This window comes from Kryptolebias marmoratus, linkage group LG9 (genome assembly GCF_001649575.2).
Source record: "Kryptolebias marmoratus isolate JLee-2015 linkage group LG9, ASM164957v2, whole genome shotgun sequence".
In the NCBI taxonomy this organism is placed as follows: domain Eukaryota; kingdom Metazoa; phylum Chordata; class Actinopteri; order Cyprinodontiformes; family Rivulidae; genus Kryptolebias; species Kryptolebias marmoratus.
In genome coordinates, this window is record NC_051438.1 from 10,137,093 (window position 1) to 10,151,685 (window position 14,593).

The window sequence follows — 14,593 nt, forward strand, 5'->3', positions numbered from 1 at the left end:
AAATACAAGAAGTTTGTCACTTCTTTTTTATTTTTGGTTGTCGTCGCGGTCGTTATGAAGTACTCCACACACGGCGAGATAATTGTCTTTTGTTTTCCGAGCGCAGAGCAGCAGGATAATTAGCTTGAGAGAACACTTTGCAGAGTGCATTATTGTTCCACTGTGAACTTTATGAAATATTCAGCCGGCTTGGGGGATTTTTACAAGGAGCAGCAAGAGAGAGAGAGAGAGAGAGACGAGGGGTGGAGGGGGAGGAGAGGGGAAACAGATGGAGAAGTGATCTTCAAATCCTCGCGAAACCAGTGTGGTAACCTTCTGAGACATTCCCTCCAGGTGACATCATCAATCAATAAGCATCTCCCCTCCTTTTAGTCCACGTTTTGAGCAGGTCCGTGGTATTTTTAGGTTAAAAAAAAAGAGAAAATAATTATATATATATAAATATATATATCGTTGATAGTGCTGAACGTCCCACTACCTCTGCAGCTACAGTCAAATAAAAGCTGATGGGCCGTAGTCTTTGCCATTATTAGAGCCAAGGCCTCACATACACACACACACACACACACACACACACACACACTCCAATGAACACTGCAGCAATATTCATACTCGCTGACTGCACAACGAGCCCCTATGACATCTGACATTTGGGGGGATAAATCGTGGATTCGCTTGAATGACCAAGTTGTAGTTAGGAGCTGGCCAAAGCCGGTCTTCTTCCCCCCTGCACCCCTCCCACGTCCCATCGCTGCCCGACCGAACTCAGACGAAGGTCAGCTCCGACCGTACACTTTCCAGAAAGCAGTTGTCATTTTTAAGCGGGGCGATCAGGGTTATCACACGTCTGTTTGTTTTACTGAGAATGATGTGATTTTTTTTGTTTTGTTTTGTTTGGTTTGTTTTTTAGGACTTCAGCTGCTTGCCCGTGAGAAACTTGTCCAAAATTATAATACAAAATAAAGCTTTCGGAGCCGGGAGAAACAACTGATTGTTTCCTCGTGAAACCACCTCATCTCGCCTCTTTTAGTGGGCCAAATCCCAGCTTCATTAGTTAGCACTCGGAGTGTGTGCTGGAGGTTAGTCTCAGCTACCACCACACCGAACTTTAGCTGTTAATCAGTAAAACTGCCTGAGTTATGGCCATTTTTGTCTTATCTCTGGTCATGCAGCTGCGGTCGCCACCTTAAATCGGGACGACTCCAAAAGTGGATGATTTCACTGCTTTGTAAGAGTTTCACTAAAACCTGTCCGGTGTGTCGTGAGATATTTCACTAACAGACAAGTAGGGCTGATGGCCAATGTTTTAAGCAAAGAAGTCACGCAACGAGTAGCGCCTGCCGAATGTGATGGGAATGACTATCAGTGACTGCCTCGTCAAATTCTAGCTCAACATTTGGACCAAGTAACAGCCATTTCTGTCTTTGGTGGCCATCTTGAATCGGGGCGACTCCAAATGGTAAAATCAGCTGTAGACAAACCCCATGTGATCCCTTTCTGAGAGCTTCATTAATAACCTATCCAACGGTTCATGAGATATTTTTTTGCGAACAGACAGGAAAAAACCTGGTTTGGGGAACAGACCTGACGTGATCCATTCGCGCTTTGGGTACAGGTTGGGCACGACTCTCAGCGGCTACTACACCCTAACTCTAGCTCCGTCCCTGACTGAAAAGCTATTTGTGTGTGTGTGTGTGTGTGTGTGTGTGTTCGAGAAGGTTGTTGAGCTGAATGGGGTTAACTCCAAAAGTTAATCAGTTGTAGACTTGCATCCAAGGATCACTTTCTGTGTATGTGGGGGTGTTGCATTAAAATCCATCCAGTGGTTCATGAGATATTTCGCTAACAGCCAAAACACACACACACACACAGATTTATCTATAACATAGCTCATATTTTGGCTGCTTTACTCGACTTCCAGCCTTCAGCTAATAACACCAATTACACGACTGTGCCGGATAAACTCTCAAAACCTTAAAAACAAACAGGAAAAAAAGTGCGTGTAATAAATGACTATAATTAAGCATTCATTATCATCATTGAGCTTAAATGGAGGCCTGCTTTATATTATATCTGTGTGGGGTATTTTTGGGGTGTTGGGAAATCCCCCCCTTTCTGAGGCATATATCAACATAAACCGCTCGAATTATCATTTCTTGTTGACAACTTTTCCCAGTATTTTTTTATTTATTTTTGTAAGTTTTTTTTTTAATATTTGCATGCTGGTTGGATCCAACCCGCGGGACTTACTTGGGATTCTGCGAGCTCCAGATGATCGTCTCCAGCGACCTGGCCGAGAGCAGCGCCGACCTGCATATTAAAATAAACATCCAGAGGTAATACTTCCACCCAGCGAGTCCCGCCATGCTGATAAAAAAAATCACCAAAAAAAAAATCAAAATGTCCAGAGAGGGGACGAGAGGAGATCCGCGGAGGGTTTTATTTTATTTTTTTTTTATGTTTTTCTATCTGCGCTTCGGCCGGTGGGAAGGTGAGCTCGGATCAGTCGGGAGCGTGGGAGCTCGGAGACATCTGTCCCGCTGCTGTCCCTGTCTCTCCGGGGCGGAGGCGTGTGTCCTGTTTGACCTGTGGCCGTCGGGAGCAGCTCAGTCCCGGGAGTCGAGCCTCGGCGTCGCCGCTCTCCTCCCCCCCTGGTTCGGCTGCTTGCTCCCTACCTGTCGCCGTATATAGCCTACAGATGACCACATTCATCCATCAGTCTCAACTCCGCAGCACGCCAGGAATCCGGAGCTCCTCTTCATTCCAGTGTTATCTTTCACTCCTCCTCCTCCTCCTCTTCTTCTTCTTCTTCTTCTTGCTATTCTTCTTCTTCGGGGGGGAAAGAAAGGAACTGTTTCTATTGTAAATATCCCTCCCGGCTCTCAGCGTGTTGCCTCTCTCTCTCTCTCTCTCTCTCTCTCTCTCTGTTAGTCCACCTCCGGCATGCCGGAGCGTAAATTACGTCCCCACAAAATTTTTAAAGAAGAAACAAAAGTAAAAAAAAAAAAAATTAAAATGTCGAGGCTCGAGGTTAGTTCTCGCTCAGGTCTGCGACATTTCCCGCGCCCGGTGCGTGTTTTCGTTTTCTTTTCTTTTTTTAAAAAAAGACCTGTCTAGGTTATTAAATAAAATTAAAAAAAACAGAAGAAGTCCACTTCGCTGCCGCTCCTCCTCGGCGAGTGTGTGTGCGCGCGTGTGTGTGTGCAACAGCTCGAGCTCGACCGTAACCCGAGACGGAGGGGAGGAGAGCGCGAGCGGCGAGCCGCGAGCTGCTGGGGAGGCGCGTCTCAGCCAATCACGGCGCTCCGCCTCTGTCCGAAGTTGGAAGCAGGAAGCCGAGGCATTTATGGGGACGTGGAGGAGATGAAAAGGCGGGGTGCGAGGGGGGTTGTTGTTGGGGGCCCCCCTCCTTCCTCCTCCCCCCTCCACCGCCACCCCGGCCCGAACCGTCCACCCGAACTGAAGTGGACTTTGGACTTATTCGTCTTAAGGAGAGCCGAAAACGATAGTGATAGTTGTGCTGCGGTTAAAGTGCTTACACGGGCAAAAAACTTTGCCCCATTTAACCAAAACCCTAAACTAATTACTCCTGTCATAAACGTCCCATAATCACAATACTCATATTTAGATCGTATAACTTCTATAATTGTGATCGTTATCGCACGCAGCAGAAAGTCAAAGCGAAAATGGTTTGCGGTTTTTTTTGTTTCCATTTTTTTGCCTGTGTCTGTCTGTTAACAAAATATCTGCTGAAACACTGGACGGATTTTAATGAAACTTACAAAACGTGATCAATTGATGTGCACCCACTACTGATAAACTTTTGGATTCAACACAGTTCAAGATGACCGCCACAGCCAACTGAACTTAGAAAACACAAAAATGGCTACAGCTCTGCCAGTTTTACAGACACTGAGGTAAAATTTGGTGTGGTAGTAGCCGGGACTGATCCCCAGCACTTATTGTGAGCTCTAACAGATTGTGCAAGAGTTTTGTCTTAAATGGTGCCATTAACTATGTGGAGTCAACTGTGTCTGTCTGTTAGCAAAATATCTCGTGAACCACTGAAAGGATTTTCATGAAACTTTCAGGAAATAATCAGTGGATGTACGTCTGCAGCTGCTTAACTTCGGGAGCCAATGGATTTCAAGATGGCCGCCAAAGCCAACTCGTTTTTAAAAACACAAAAATGGCGATAGGTCAGTCAGTTTTACAGATATCGAGCTAAAATTTGTTGTGGTCGTAACTGAGACGACTCACAACACATACTCCAAATGCCACACTTTGCACGAGATCTTTGCTTGAAACTTAGCATTAAGTGTTGGAGTCAACACTGTTTGTCTGTTAGCAAAAAAGCTCACGAACCACTGGGCAGATGTTGACAAAACTCTCAGGAAGTAACCGCCGAATGCGCATCCACAACTGATCAACTTTTGGAGTCAATCCTATCAAAGATGGCCGCCACAGCTAATTGACATTAACAGACACAAAAATGGCGGTGACTCGGTTCGTTCTGCAAACACCAAGCTGAAACTTGATGCGGTTGTAGCTGAGAGTCCCCATGAGAGGATCTCAGCCTAAAAGGTCTGGCATGAAAGGCGGCGGGCGACATGCACTCCTTCGGGGAACTCTCAGCCTTTAACTCGTCTGTGAACATTTGGAAAATGTGCAGCAGATATTTCTTTGCTCCATAGGATTACAGTATCTGCTCGTCTGATTGCTTCTCTCTCTCTCTTCCTCTCTCTCTCTCTCTCTCTCTCTCTCTGAAGGGAATGATGATTAATGGCCTCTTTGGATCTCTTTCTGTTTGTCCTCCTGCGGGATAATGAACTGCATGAGAACTTCGTCTCCAGTGTTGGTGGACAATAGGCGGTCGGTAGCCTGTAGTCACTGAGCCATTCACTCATTCATTCAGGACGAAATGCTTGACACATAATTGATCATGTCCATGTCTGTGCCCCCTTTGTGTGTGTTGTGGTGTGTGTGTGTGTGTGCGTGTGTGTGAACCGCCTCACTTTGCTGCGTTTCATCAAACAATGCTGCCCCCTATCGGTGGAGCTCAAATCACTTCTCAGACTATCAGAGGAGAATTTTGGGGGTAATTTAAGAAGATAAAAAAATATATCAGGCATTTCAAGTTATAGCTCCTAAAATGATGCTTTTATTACATCCTGTTGCGAGCTGACAGCCCATAAATCTTTGTGAAACAATAAGCTGAACACATGCTTGGCTCCCAAATGGTTGGAATCTATAATTATCGGAGTGTATTTATATTTGTGCGTTTCACGTTGTGTCTGAGAGGCGCTGATAACACACACACACACACACACAGTGCAGCCAAACCGCAGAGCCGCAGGTTTGTCGTATTAGTAAATTTAAAGCGTTATTATCGTCGGCCTCCGAAAAGAAAAAAGATGGTCTGTAATGTCTTTGCCCGCGTTAGCAAAATGTCTCATGAAACAGAGTGGATGGACTTTAATGACTCTCTTAAAACGTCATTATTGGATGTAACATTCGGAGTCAACCTGATTCAAGATGGCTGCCGCAGCTCTTCGACTTTATCCTGCACAGAAATGACTCTAATTCAGTCAACTTTAAGGATGTTAGGCTAAAATCTGGCGTGGTTGTAGCTGAGAGTTGTCCCCAACTGAGACTCTGAGGACTGACTGCTTGTGCAAGGTCTGTGTTTAAAAGTTTGCCATTACCTAGTGGAGTCAATCCTGCCTGTCTGTTATCAAAATATCTCAAGAACCACTGGGCGGATTTTGATGAAACTTTCAAGGAGAAATCTGTAGATGTATCTCTGCCACTGATTACCTTTCAGGGTCAACTGGATTCATGATGACCGCCACAGGTCTTTAACTCTAGTAAACACAATAATGGCTATAAGTCACTCAATTTTACCCACACTGAGCTCAAATCTGGTGTGGTAGAGAGTCACAACCAACACATACTTTAAGCACTACATGTTGTGTAACATATTTGCCTAAGACTTTCACATTAATCAAGTCAACCCTGTTTGTCTGTTAGCAAAATAACTTATAAACAGGTTGACAAATTTTAATGAAACTCTCAGACAACAATCATTCATTGTACATCTACACCTGATTAACATTTGGAGGCAATCCAATTTAAGATGGCCGCCAAAGCCAACCTAAGCCAACACCAAAATAGTTATAACTCAGTCAGTTTTACAGCTACAGTTTGATGTTGCACTCGCTGCGAGTCACTCTTACTCACTTTAAGCGCAAAGAAGATTGTGCAAGATTTTACAATGTTTTTTTTAAAGTGGTGTTCTGTGGAGTTGTTATCTGTAATAAGTATCTTACCTGCAGTAGAAAAGGCTCTTAGCCCTATCAGTCTGAAATGTCAGCCAGACGTTCTCCGAGGGGACATGTGTCTGATGATCCAAACCGATAACACTTTGAGTGATTTCTCCTTAAGGTAAGATATTGATGATTAGTGGGAACAACTCACAACACAAAACATCACTTCAAAAAATCCAAACTATGTTTTAAAGACACGTAAAATAACATTCCAGCATATCTCTCCATTCCAGTTCCTGATGTCTGATTTTAATCCCTAAGGACATTTTTTACCAGGTAAAAGGTATTGAGGTATTCAAAACTACACTCAAACTACCTGGAAGCTTTTTGTTTTCTTTTTTGTATATCGAAAACAATCATTTATGACTGTAGCAGCGACTACATTCTAGATATCTAAAGTCTGAGTTTCTTAAAGTAAAAATTAAGAACGTACTTGTGGATATCTGGAGCTGAAAATTTATTAAAGTTTTATTTATATTGTGTATTTTAATCATAAAGCCACTCAATGTGTTTTTTATTAAAGACACACGTCATTTTATTTTAAAAATCTATAAACTAAAATTAAATATAAATACCTACACACACACACACACACACACACACAGAGTTAATCTTTATTTATTTTGAACATTGTAGGATCAAATAGAAAAAACAAACAAAAAAGTAACTAGAGAAATGACATTTTCTATGAAAGAAATGCAGATTGTAATTGCTGAATGACTGCTGAATTAATCAGCAAAACCATCGATAAAAGCTAAGATTAGCAAAACAGTAGCTACAATTTAAGTTTAGCAAAACCATAGCTCAATGCTACCGAACAGTAGCTGAAAGCTAAATGGATCCAAACTGTAACAAAATCCTAAATGTAGCAGAGCCGTAGCTAAAAGTTCAAATGAGCAAGACAGTAACTGAAACCTAAAAAGAGCATACCAAGACAAAAACAGAGGAAGTTTGCTGAAATAAATTACAGTGAACAATGTTTCTGACGGAACTGAACAGATCCTAATTTTTTGGTTTGTGGAGAAATATCCTTCAAGTGAAGTTAAATGATTAAAGTACGAGAGCTACAAGTACTAAAAGTCATAGCTCGCTATACCCGCTAAAACATTTTGTGAGAGAGAGAAACAACAGCGTGCATGCTGACTCAGCATTCTTGCATTGTTAAATAAAACGAGAATACGCCAAAATGAATGATGACAACCGAACGCCATTTACGACAGAACGCCTCAACGTTATGTTCGAAAAGGATTAGGAGGAAGCATGAATTTATTAAACCCCACTTCAGTGCCTTTATATCCTCGCTGTCCTTGTTTCATCATGTTGGTCTCTCCATAATCAGCCATAATATATAATATAAACACTGATCAATAAATAAACTCAGCATTTTATAACAACTTGATCCTTTATATTCCACTATAACTGAGTACATAATACACATCTACACACACACAAATATAGACATATAAATATAATACACACACATGGCTAGAACAGGTAATACACACATGGGCTATAAGTTAATCAGTCCCTCTTTAGACATGTAAAATGTTCATTCTGCATATGGAGAAACCCTTTGGATATCTGAAGTGTTCACACCGGCTGAAACATACATCACAGATCTCTGTTTTGAGGAGCCTGTCAGCCTATTATATGATAAGTTGTCCAGCCGTATCAGCTTGCGTGTTCCAGCTGATGTCGAGGACTTCAGGGATACCCGATAACCCGGCGGCGGCCAATCAGTTGGTCACAGCGGGATACCTGATCAGCTTCGAGCCAATGAGATGCCCCCCTGGCTTCCAGCTTTGATGGACGCCACAGCTGCGGCGGAAGTAACGCCCGACCAATGGGGACGCGGCCTCCGGCGGCGGGACGATGGTGTGCAAGGCGGCAGTCGTGAGAGTGTTATCGAGCCGCGGCCTGAGATCAGCACGAGAGTCCACACACACACACACAAAAACACAGCATTTGCACCAAGAGATTTGTCCTGGGAACCACTGAAACTAATCTTTTCCAGCAGTGTGGAGCACAACACAAGTACAAGAGCAAAAATTCCATCACACTCAGTACAAGAGGATTATGGTCGTGACAGATGGACTGTCCGCGTTACTCCGCGGAGCTTTTTCCACACGCTTTAATCGGAGAGAAGACACACAACACAGCTTGTAGGGACAAAGGAGAGAACTGAGCATCATATATAACTCTATAGCTGCGGCATTTCTAAGGCATGAGATCATTACGTTAATATCAGAGGCCAAACATCCTGGAAGGAGGGCATATCACCCACCGCCTTTCACGCCAGAGTGGCAAAATAAGATCATTTAACGATGAGTTGGCGAAGGAGTTGTGGCCGTTTCGGTCCAACCTTGTAAATGGTGTTTCACACAGTCATACATGAGATGTGTTGGAGATCACCCTCGGCTACCACCGCAGCAAATTTTAGCTCGGTGTCTGCACAGCTGACTGGATAATTATCATTTATGTGTTGGCTAAGGTCAACATGCTGTGGCAGCCATCTTGCATTGGGATAGTTCCAAAAGTGAATCAGTTGTAGATGTACATCCAGTGATTACTTTCTGAGAGTTTCGTTTAACTCAGTGTAGTGGTCCATGAGATATTTTGCTAACAGACAGAGAGTGTTGACTCAAACAGTTGATGACACAGTTGTAAGCAAAGATGATGATGCAACGTGTAGCCATCAGTGTGTGTTTTGTGAATGACTCTCAGCTACTACCGCAATGAATTTTAGCTTGTTATCTGTCAAATGAACTGAGTTACGGCCTTTTCTGTGTTCCTAGAGGTCATAGGACTGTGGTGGAAATCTTAAAATCTGGCCGTTGTAGATGTAGACTCAGTTATTACCTACTGGAAGTTTACCATTACCATTACCATCCAGTGTCAGGATTTGGGTTTTGTTTGGTTTGTTCTTTGAGTTTCTTTTGGGTTTATTGTTTCTTTTATTTTGTTATGTAGTTGTCTTTATGTTTTGTCTGGATTGTGTTCAGGTTTTGTTCTTTGTGTCTTTGCTTCACGTCATTATCCACTTGTCCTCTGTCAGTACTTGTTCACCTGCCACGCCCATCTCCACCTGCTCGCAATTGTAATCACTCACCTGTGCCCACTTCCCCTAATGACCCTCTGCTTTTAAAACCTGGTCATTTCCTGTGTGTACTCGCTGGTTCATCGTCGTGTTTCACTAGTCGTCTTGCTCTCCTCACGGTTGCCTCATTCTATAGATTTAGTTTGTGTTTTGTATTGCTGCCTCGTCAGCTTTTGTTTTTGTTTCTTTTTTTTTTTTTTAAATAAATTGCTTTATTCCTGGATTTAAGATGAGTCTGCGCATTCGGTTTGCAGCAATCTCCACCCAACCCGACATCCAGTGGTGCATGAGATATTTTGCGAACAAAGATATTCGACACAAAGATCTAATGGCAAAGTTTTAAAAACAGATATTGTGCGATCATTTAGTGCTTCATGTATCAGTTGGGAATGACTCTCAGCTACTATCTAACCAAATTCTAGCTCAATAACCATGCAGCTGTGTGAGTTATACCCATTCATGTGGTTTCTAAGCTCGCTTAGCTGTGGCGCCCATCTTGAAAGGAGTTGACTCCAAAAGTTAATTAGTTGTAGATACTAGTAGTTTGGTTACTTTTTGAGAGTTTTATTAAAATCCATCCAGGGGTTCATCAGATATTTTGCTAACACTACCACCAATGAACACACAGACTTGGGCAAAAACATTTTCACTTTTTTGCCTTCAGTAGCTAATAAAGTTGTTTCTTGTATTAGCTGCTATATACTTTGGTAAAACTACTGTATATATACACTATAGAATGCCTTTTTTAAATTAGTCAACACAGTTGTGCCGAGACAGTGTTTTGAAACTGACTCGCACCATTCTGCAGGGTCAAAGGTGACATCTGAAAATCCAGCGAAAGCTCTGCTAACAAGCTAACCGCTGTCGCTGTCACGACGCTGTCCGAGACGCTGACCAGGTCTCGTGCTGGCTGGGCTCTAATCTGAACTTCAGCGTGACAACATGCAGGCGCTGTAATGGCTTTATTATTAGCGCCGGAGGACCGCGTCACGGTGAAGGGGACATGGGTGGACACGTCTTCTGGGCAAGGAGTCACAACGTGTCAGCATCACGGGAGCGTTAGCTGGAGTCAGGTAGATGTTGAGCGGCGGCCTTTATTGCATTTCGTCTGACAGTGAAAAGTCCATTGCTATAAAGGCCTGAAATGTGGTCACGTGGCAGTCTCTGGATTTATATGCAGGGGAAAAAAATGACAAAGCTTCAGTGTTTACTTGTATTATCACAAGAACAATTTGAATTTTAAAATGATTTAGTAAAGGGGGTGCTGTTAAAGATTAGGTTGATATAACATCCAGCTTCATCTGGCTGCTTTTTTACAATCAAAACACCCATTTTATTCTATTTTGAATTCATAATCTTGTTTTGGGGTATTCTAGAGGATTTAGACTGTCTGAAGTGGGCTTCTGTGAAAATGTTGTGAGCAGTTGATATCCTACCTGTTTCAGATGGCTTGCTGAACGACCCCGGTTTGAAGAAATAAAGACCAGATCAAAACAACTTCAGTCTCAAATATTTCATTTAAACGTTATTTTATAATCCTTCACATCAACTTGAGTTTTGCGTAACACAATTATTTACATGGAATTCTGTTTTTTACAAACACAAACGTGGCAGCATCAGTTTGCTGTAGCACTTCTGGTGCTGAAGGCAGCAGATTCTTGAACTCCTCCACTCCTCAAGTGTCTGGGAGTCTTGTTCACAAGTGCTGGTAGGATGGAGCAGGAGATGGATCGATGGATCGGGGCCTCGTCCTCAGTAACAAGGGCGTTGCTTCGATCGGACGTGTGAAAGAACGAGTTGGAGGGCAAAACTGTCTACTTACTGGTCCATCTACGATCCAGTCCTCACCAACGGGCATGAGGGTTGGATTATGACCGAAAGAACGAGATCGGCTTCCTTTGAGGGTGGTTGCCTCCTGGACGCCTCTCTTTGGAGGTTTTTCTGGCATGTCCCACTGGGAAGAGACCTCGAGGGAGAAACCAAAATTTGCTGGATCCTCTCTGGCTGCGTTGGGATCCCCCAGGAGGAGCTGGAGAGTGTTTCTGGGGAGAGGGAGGTCTGGGTTTCTCACCTGGACCTGCAGACTCTGCGACCTGACCACAGATAAGCTGTAGAAGATGGATGGATGGATGAAAACACACTGTTTCTCTAACGTTGTTCATTGCTGCAGCACTATTACTGTGTTTTCTCTTATCTCTTCAATAAACCTTTGTTCTCAAAACACCCAGTTGGCTTTATTTGGTCACCTGATTGGTTAAAAGTTGCTCTTTGTAGACCTTTAACCTCCATAAAAAGTTATATACCACTGAAGAAAAGGAGAAACAAAAGGAGGAAGTGCTGTGACTGACTCTCAGTTACTATCACTTCAGGTTTTACTTCAGTATCTGTTAAATGAATTGAGTTCGAGTCATTTTTGTGGTTTGTAAAGTCAGTTGGCTGTGGCTCAATTGGGTTGACTCCAAAAGTTAATGAGTGATGGATGTGCATCCAATGATTAAACCAAGCAAAACAAAACAAAATTATTAGCAATTTCTTCAAAAGATTTAGAGACACACTCAGAGGAAAGCTGAATTTGCCCTCTTTAAATCCAGACGGTAGCCTTCCAAGAAGTACTTAACCCCGAACGGAAACCAGAAATTCTTTCCTCTGGGTTTGATAACAGAGGATTTCTGCAAGAGATCGGAGACTGTAACACAGGGAACCCCCCAAAATATTCCTTTTTTATTCACTCAGTGATCATTTCTCGCCGCTTATTAATGACACAAATAACAGGAGGATCCTGGATCCTTTGTTGGCTCTTCTCAGAAGGTCCCAGATGAACCCTGCTGCTGAGGACACGCTCCCCTCCCAGTCTGATATTTCCACTTAGCAAACACTGAAACCATGACATCATCATTCCAGGGTGAGGCCGCTTGCCGGCGTAAAGTTTGTCCAACAGCCTCCCAGGGAAAATAAATCACAGTTAAAGTGCTTTCCTCCTGTTTTTAATAGGGTCTGGCGCATGTCCCTCTGGTTGCAGACCCGGCTGCAAACCGAAGGGCTGCGGCCCTTGGAGGAGGCGTGGGAGCCGCGGCCTTCGGATCCAGGTATGAGCGGATCTGCCTCGGCATGCACGGGGTCAAGTGGTTAACCCTCGTTATCTGAAGAGGAACGGGAGCACGTGACTCGGACTTGTCCAGCTGCAATCAATATCAAACAGCCATTAACCACCGAGACAACACATCCTCTGAGACGCAAACAGACGCGAGCACTCAGCGTGCTTCCTGTCCGTCTCACGCACAGTGAAGTCGCAGCTGAGGGAAGCATGAATGCAAACAAAACCGAGGCCTTCCAAACACTCGAGCCTGCTGAGGCAGTGGGAAAACTCGGCTAATGTAAACGGACTATTTTCAGAGGCTGACACTGGAAGGCTGTTGTGTGAGCGGTCCATGCTGCAACAACAGCGAGGCTGAGCACAACAGCTGGGGCGTCCGCAGACGCACGTTTCCTGTTTGTGGTGGCGCTTGATTGCTGGCTAGACGTCTTCCTCCTCCTCCTCCTCCTCCCCTCTCTCCTCGCTCTGCTCCTTCTGTTGCTTCGCGCTCCCTCGTGTCTTTTACTCATCTCAGTCCCGATGACTGACAGGAAAGCTCTGATTACAGACAAACAACAATCTGGCCTCGATTTAACATCCCAGCGTTTGTCTTTGAGCCTCATGAAGCCAAGAAAAGAGACGTTTCAGGCAGCGATCTTTGTCACTATATAAACAAAGTGGATTGCTGATAATGACCCTGTTTAGCAGCTGAATACTTGAATTCTATCTTAAAGGGATACTTCAGATCTTTTGAAGTGAGGCTCTGTGAGCAGCTTTTGAACAGTTAATATTGTATGCTAGTTTGGAGGAAAAGAGTTTAATTCTGGGTGGACTGACAAGCTAATGGCTAGTCTGAGCAGGGCAGAGATCACAATAGTGTTAGTGGTACAGGGAACAGAACAATGAATACATTACTCACAGCTGATCACTGCTCCCATTTTGAATTGAATTGAAAATCTTTATTCATTTCATTAAAACACACAAATATATATATATATAATAAACAACAACAAAATATAGATATATAAATCATTAATAAAATGAAAGGCAGCAGAAAGAAGAAGAAAAAAAACAAAATTTGAAGAGAGCGCACATTTTATTTACCTGTATTTTGCTAACAGCTAGGGAAAAGGAATAAAAGATATATTATCCAAAGCACTCCACGCCAAAGCAAAGCAAGAGTGGCAGGCTAAGATGACACACACAGAAGCTCAAAGAGCTGCTGTATTTGTTATTTTTTTTCCTAATCAGCCGTGTGGAAAAGCTTCACGGTGCAGAGATAGGTCATAAGAGATAGGTGCATAAGAGTATCCTGTGGAAAGCCTTTTCTTCAATATCCCTGATATCAAGCGGGATTTTTCCACACTGGCACTCAGCTGTCTGAGGCGCGAGATGTGAATGTTTACCATTTTTATTTAGTTTGTGTTTTCAAACTGAGATATGTTTTTCAGTTTTTACCAAGTCTAAGACCAGTTATTTGACCTGTGGTTGTCCTTGATGTTTGTTTTATTTCTTTGTAATATTTACTCAACCGAACAGAGAGATACTTTTCAGATTTGGAGTTTATCAAACTTTCTGTTTCAAGGCCCGCAGCACACCATTTAGAGTTCAAACGTTAAATGAAAAAGACAAAATAATATGCAGCTTTACCTTTCTAATTTTATAGGGAAGATACCGTCTGACAAGTCCTACCTGTTGCACGTGACGAATTAAACTCCTGTTCACAAACCGAGGACGTTCAAATAACTATCTGCAACAGGTAAGACATTAATTATAACCTTTCCACAGAACTCCACTTCAAAAGATCTGGAGTACCACTTTAGGTCACCGCTGCTCCTTACATTATGTCTTCTTAGCTTATCAGACGGGATTTGAATTGAAGAGGAAATTGCGTTCCTCTTTGAAGAACAGGAGGATGTCTTGTGGAAAATAAAAAAAAGGTATGCCGTCAGGACACGCGGCCAAACGCACAGACACATGTTGTACCAACTCACACTGATTATTTGTTAGCATTCAGCTGTCCTGTGGCCCCGGAGGATTTAAAGACGAGCTAAACTGATGGAGAGAATATGCCAAATGCTGGCTCCGGGGCTGATG

The 14,593-nt window shown here is 43.2% G+C and overlaps 1 protein-coding gene across 1 annotated transcript in view; it reads right to left on the minus strand.

Moving 5' to 3' along the window:
- Nucleotides 1-3,200, minus strand: part of efnb1 (ephrin-B1) — a 65,786-nt gene extending 62,586 nt beyond the window's left edge. The window contains exon 1 of the mRNA XM_017419682.3: nucleotides 2,251-3,200. Coding sequence (XP_017275171.1) covers nucleotides 2,251-2,366 — 116 coding nt within the window. The 5' untranslated portion in view covers nucleotides 2,367-3,200. The remainder of the gene's footprint in view (nucleotides 1-2,250) is intronic.
- Between the last annotated feature and the right edge of the window lie 11,393 nt (nucleotides 3,201-14,593).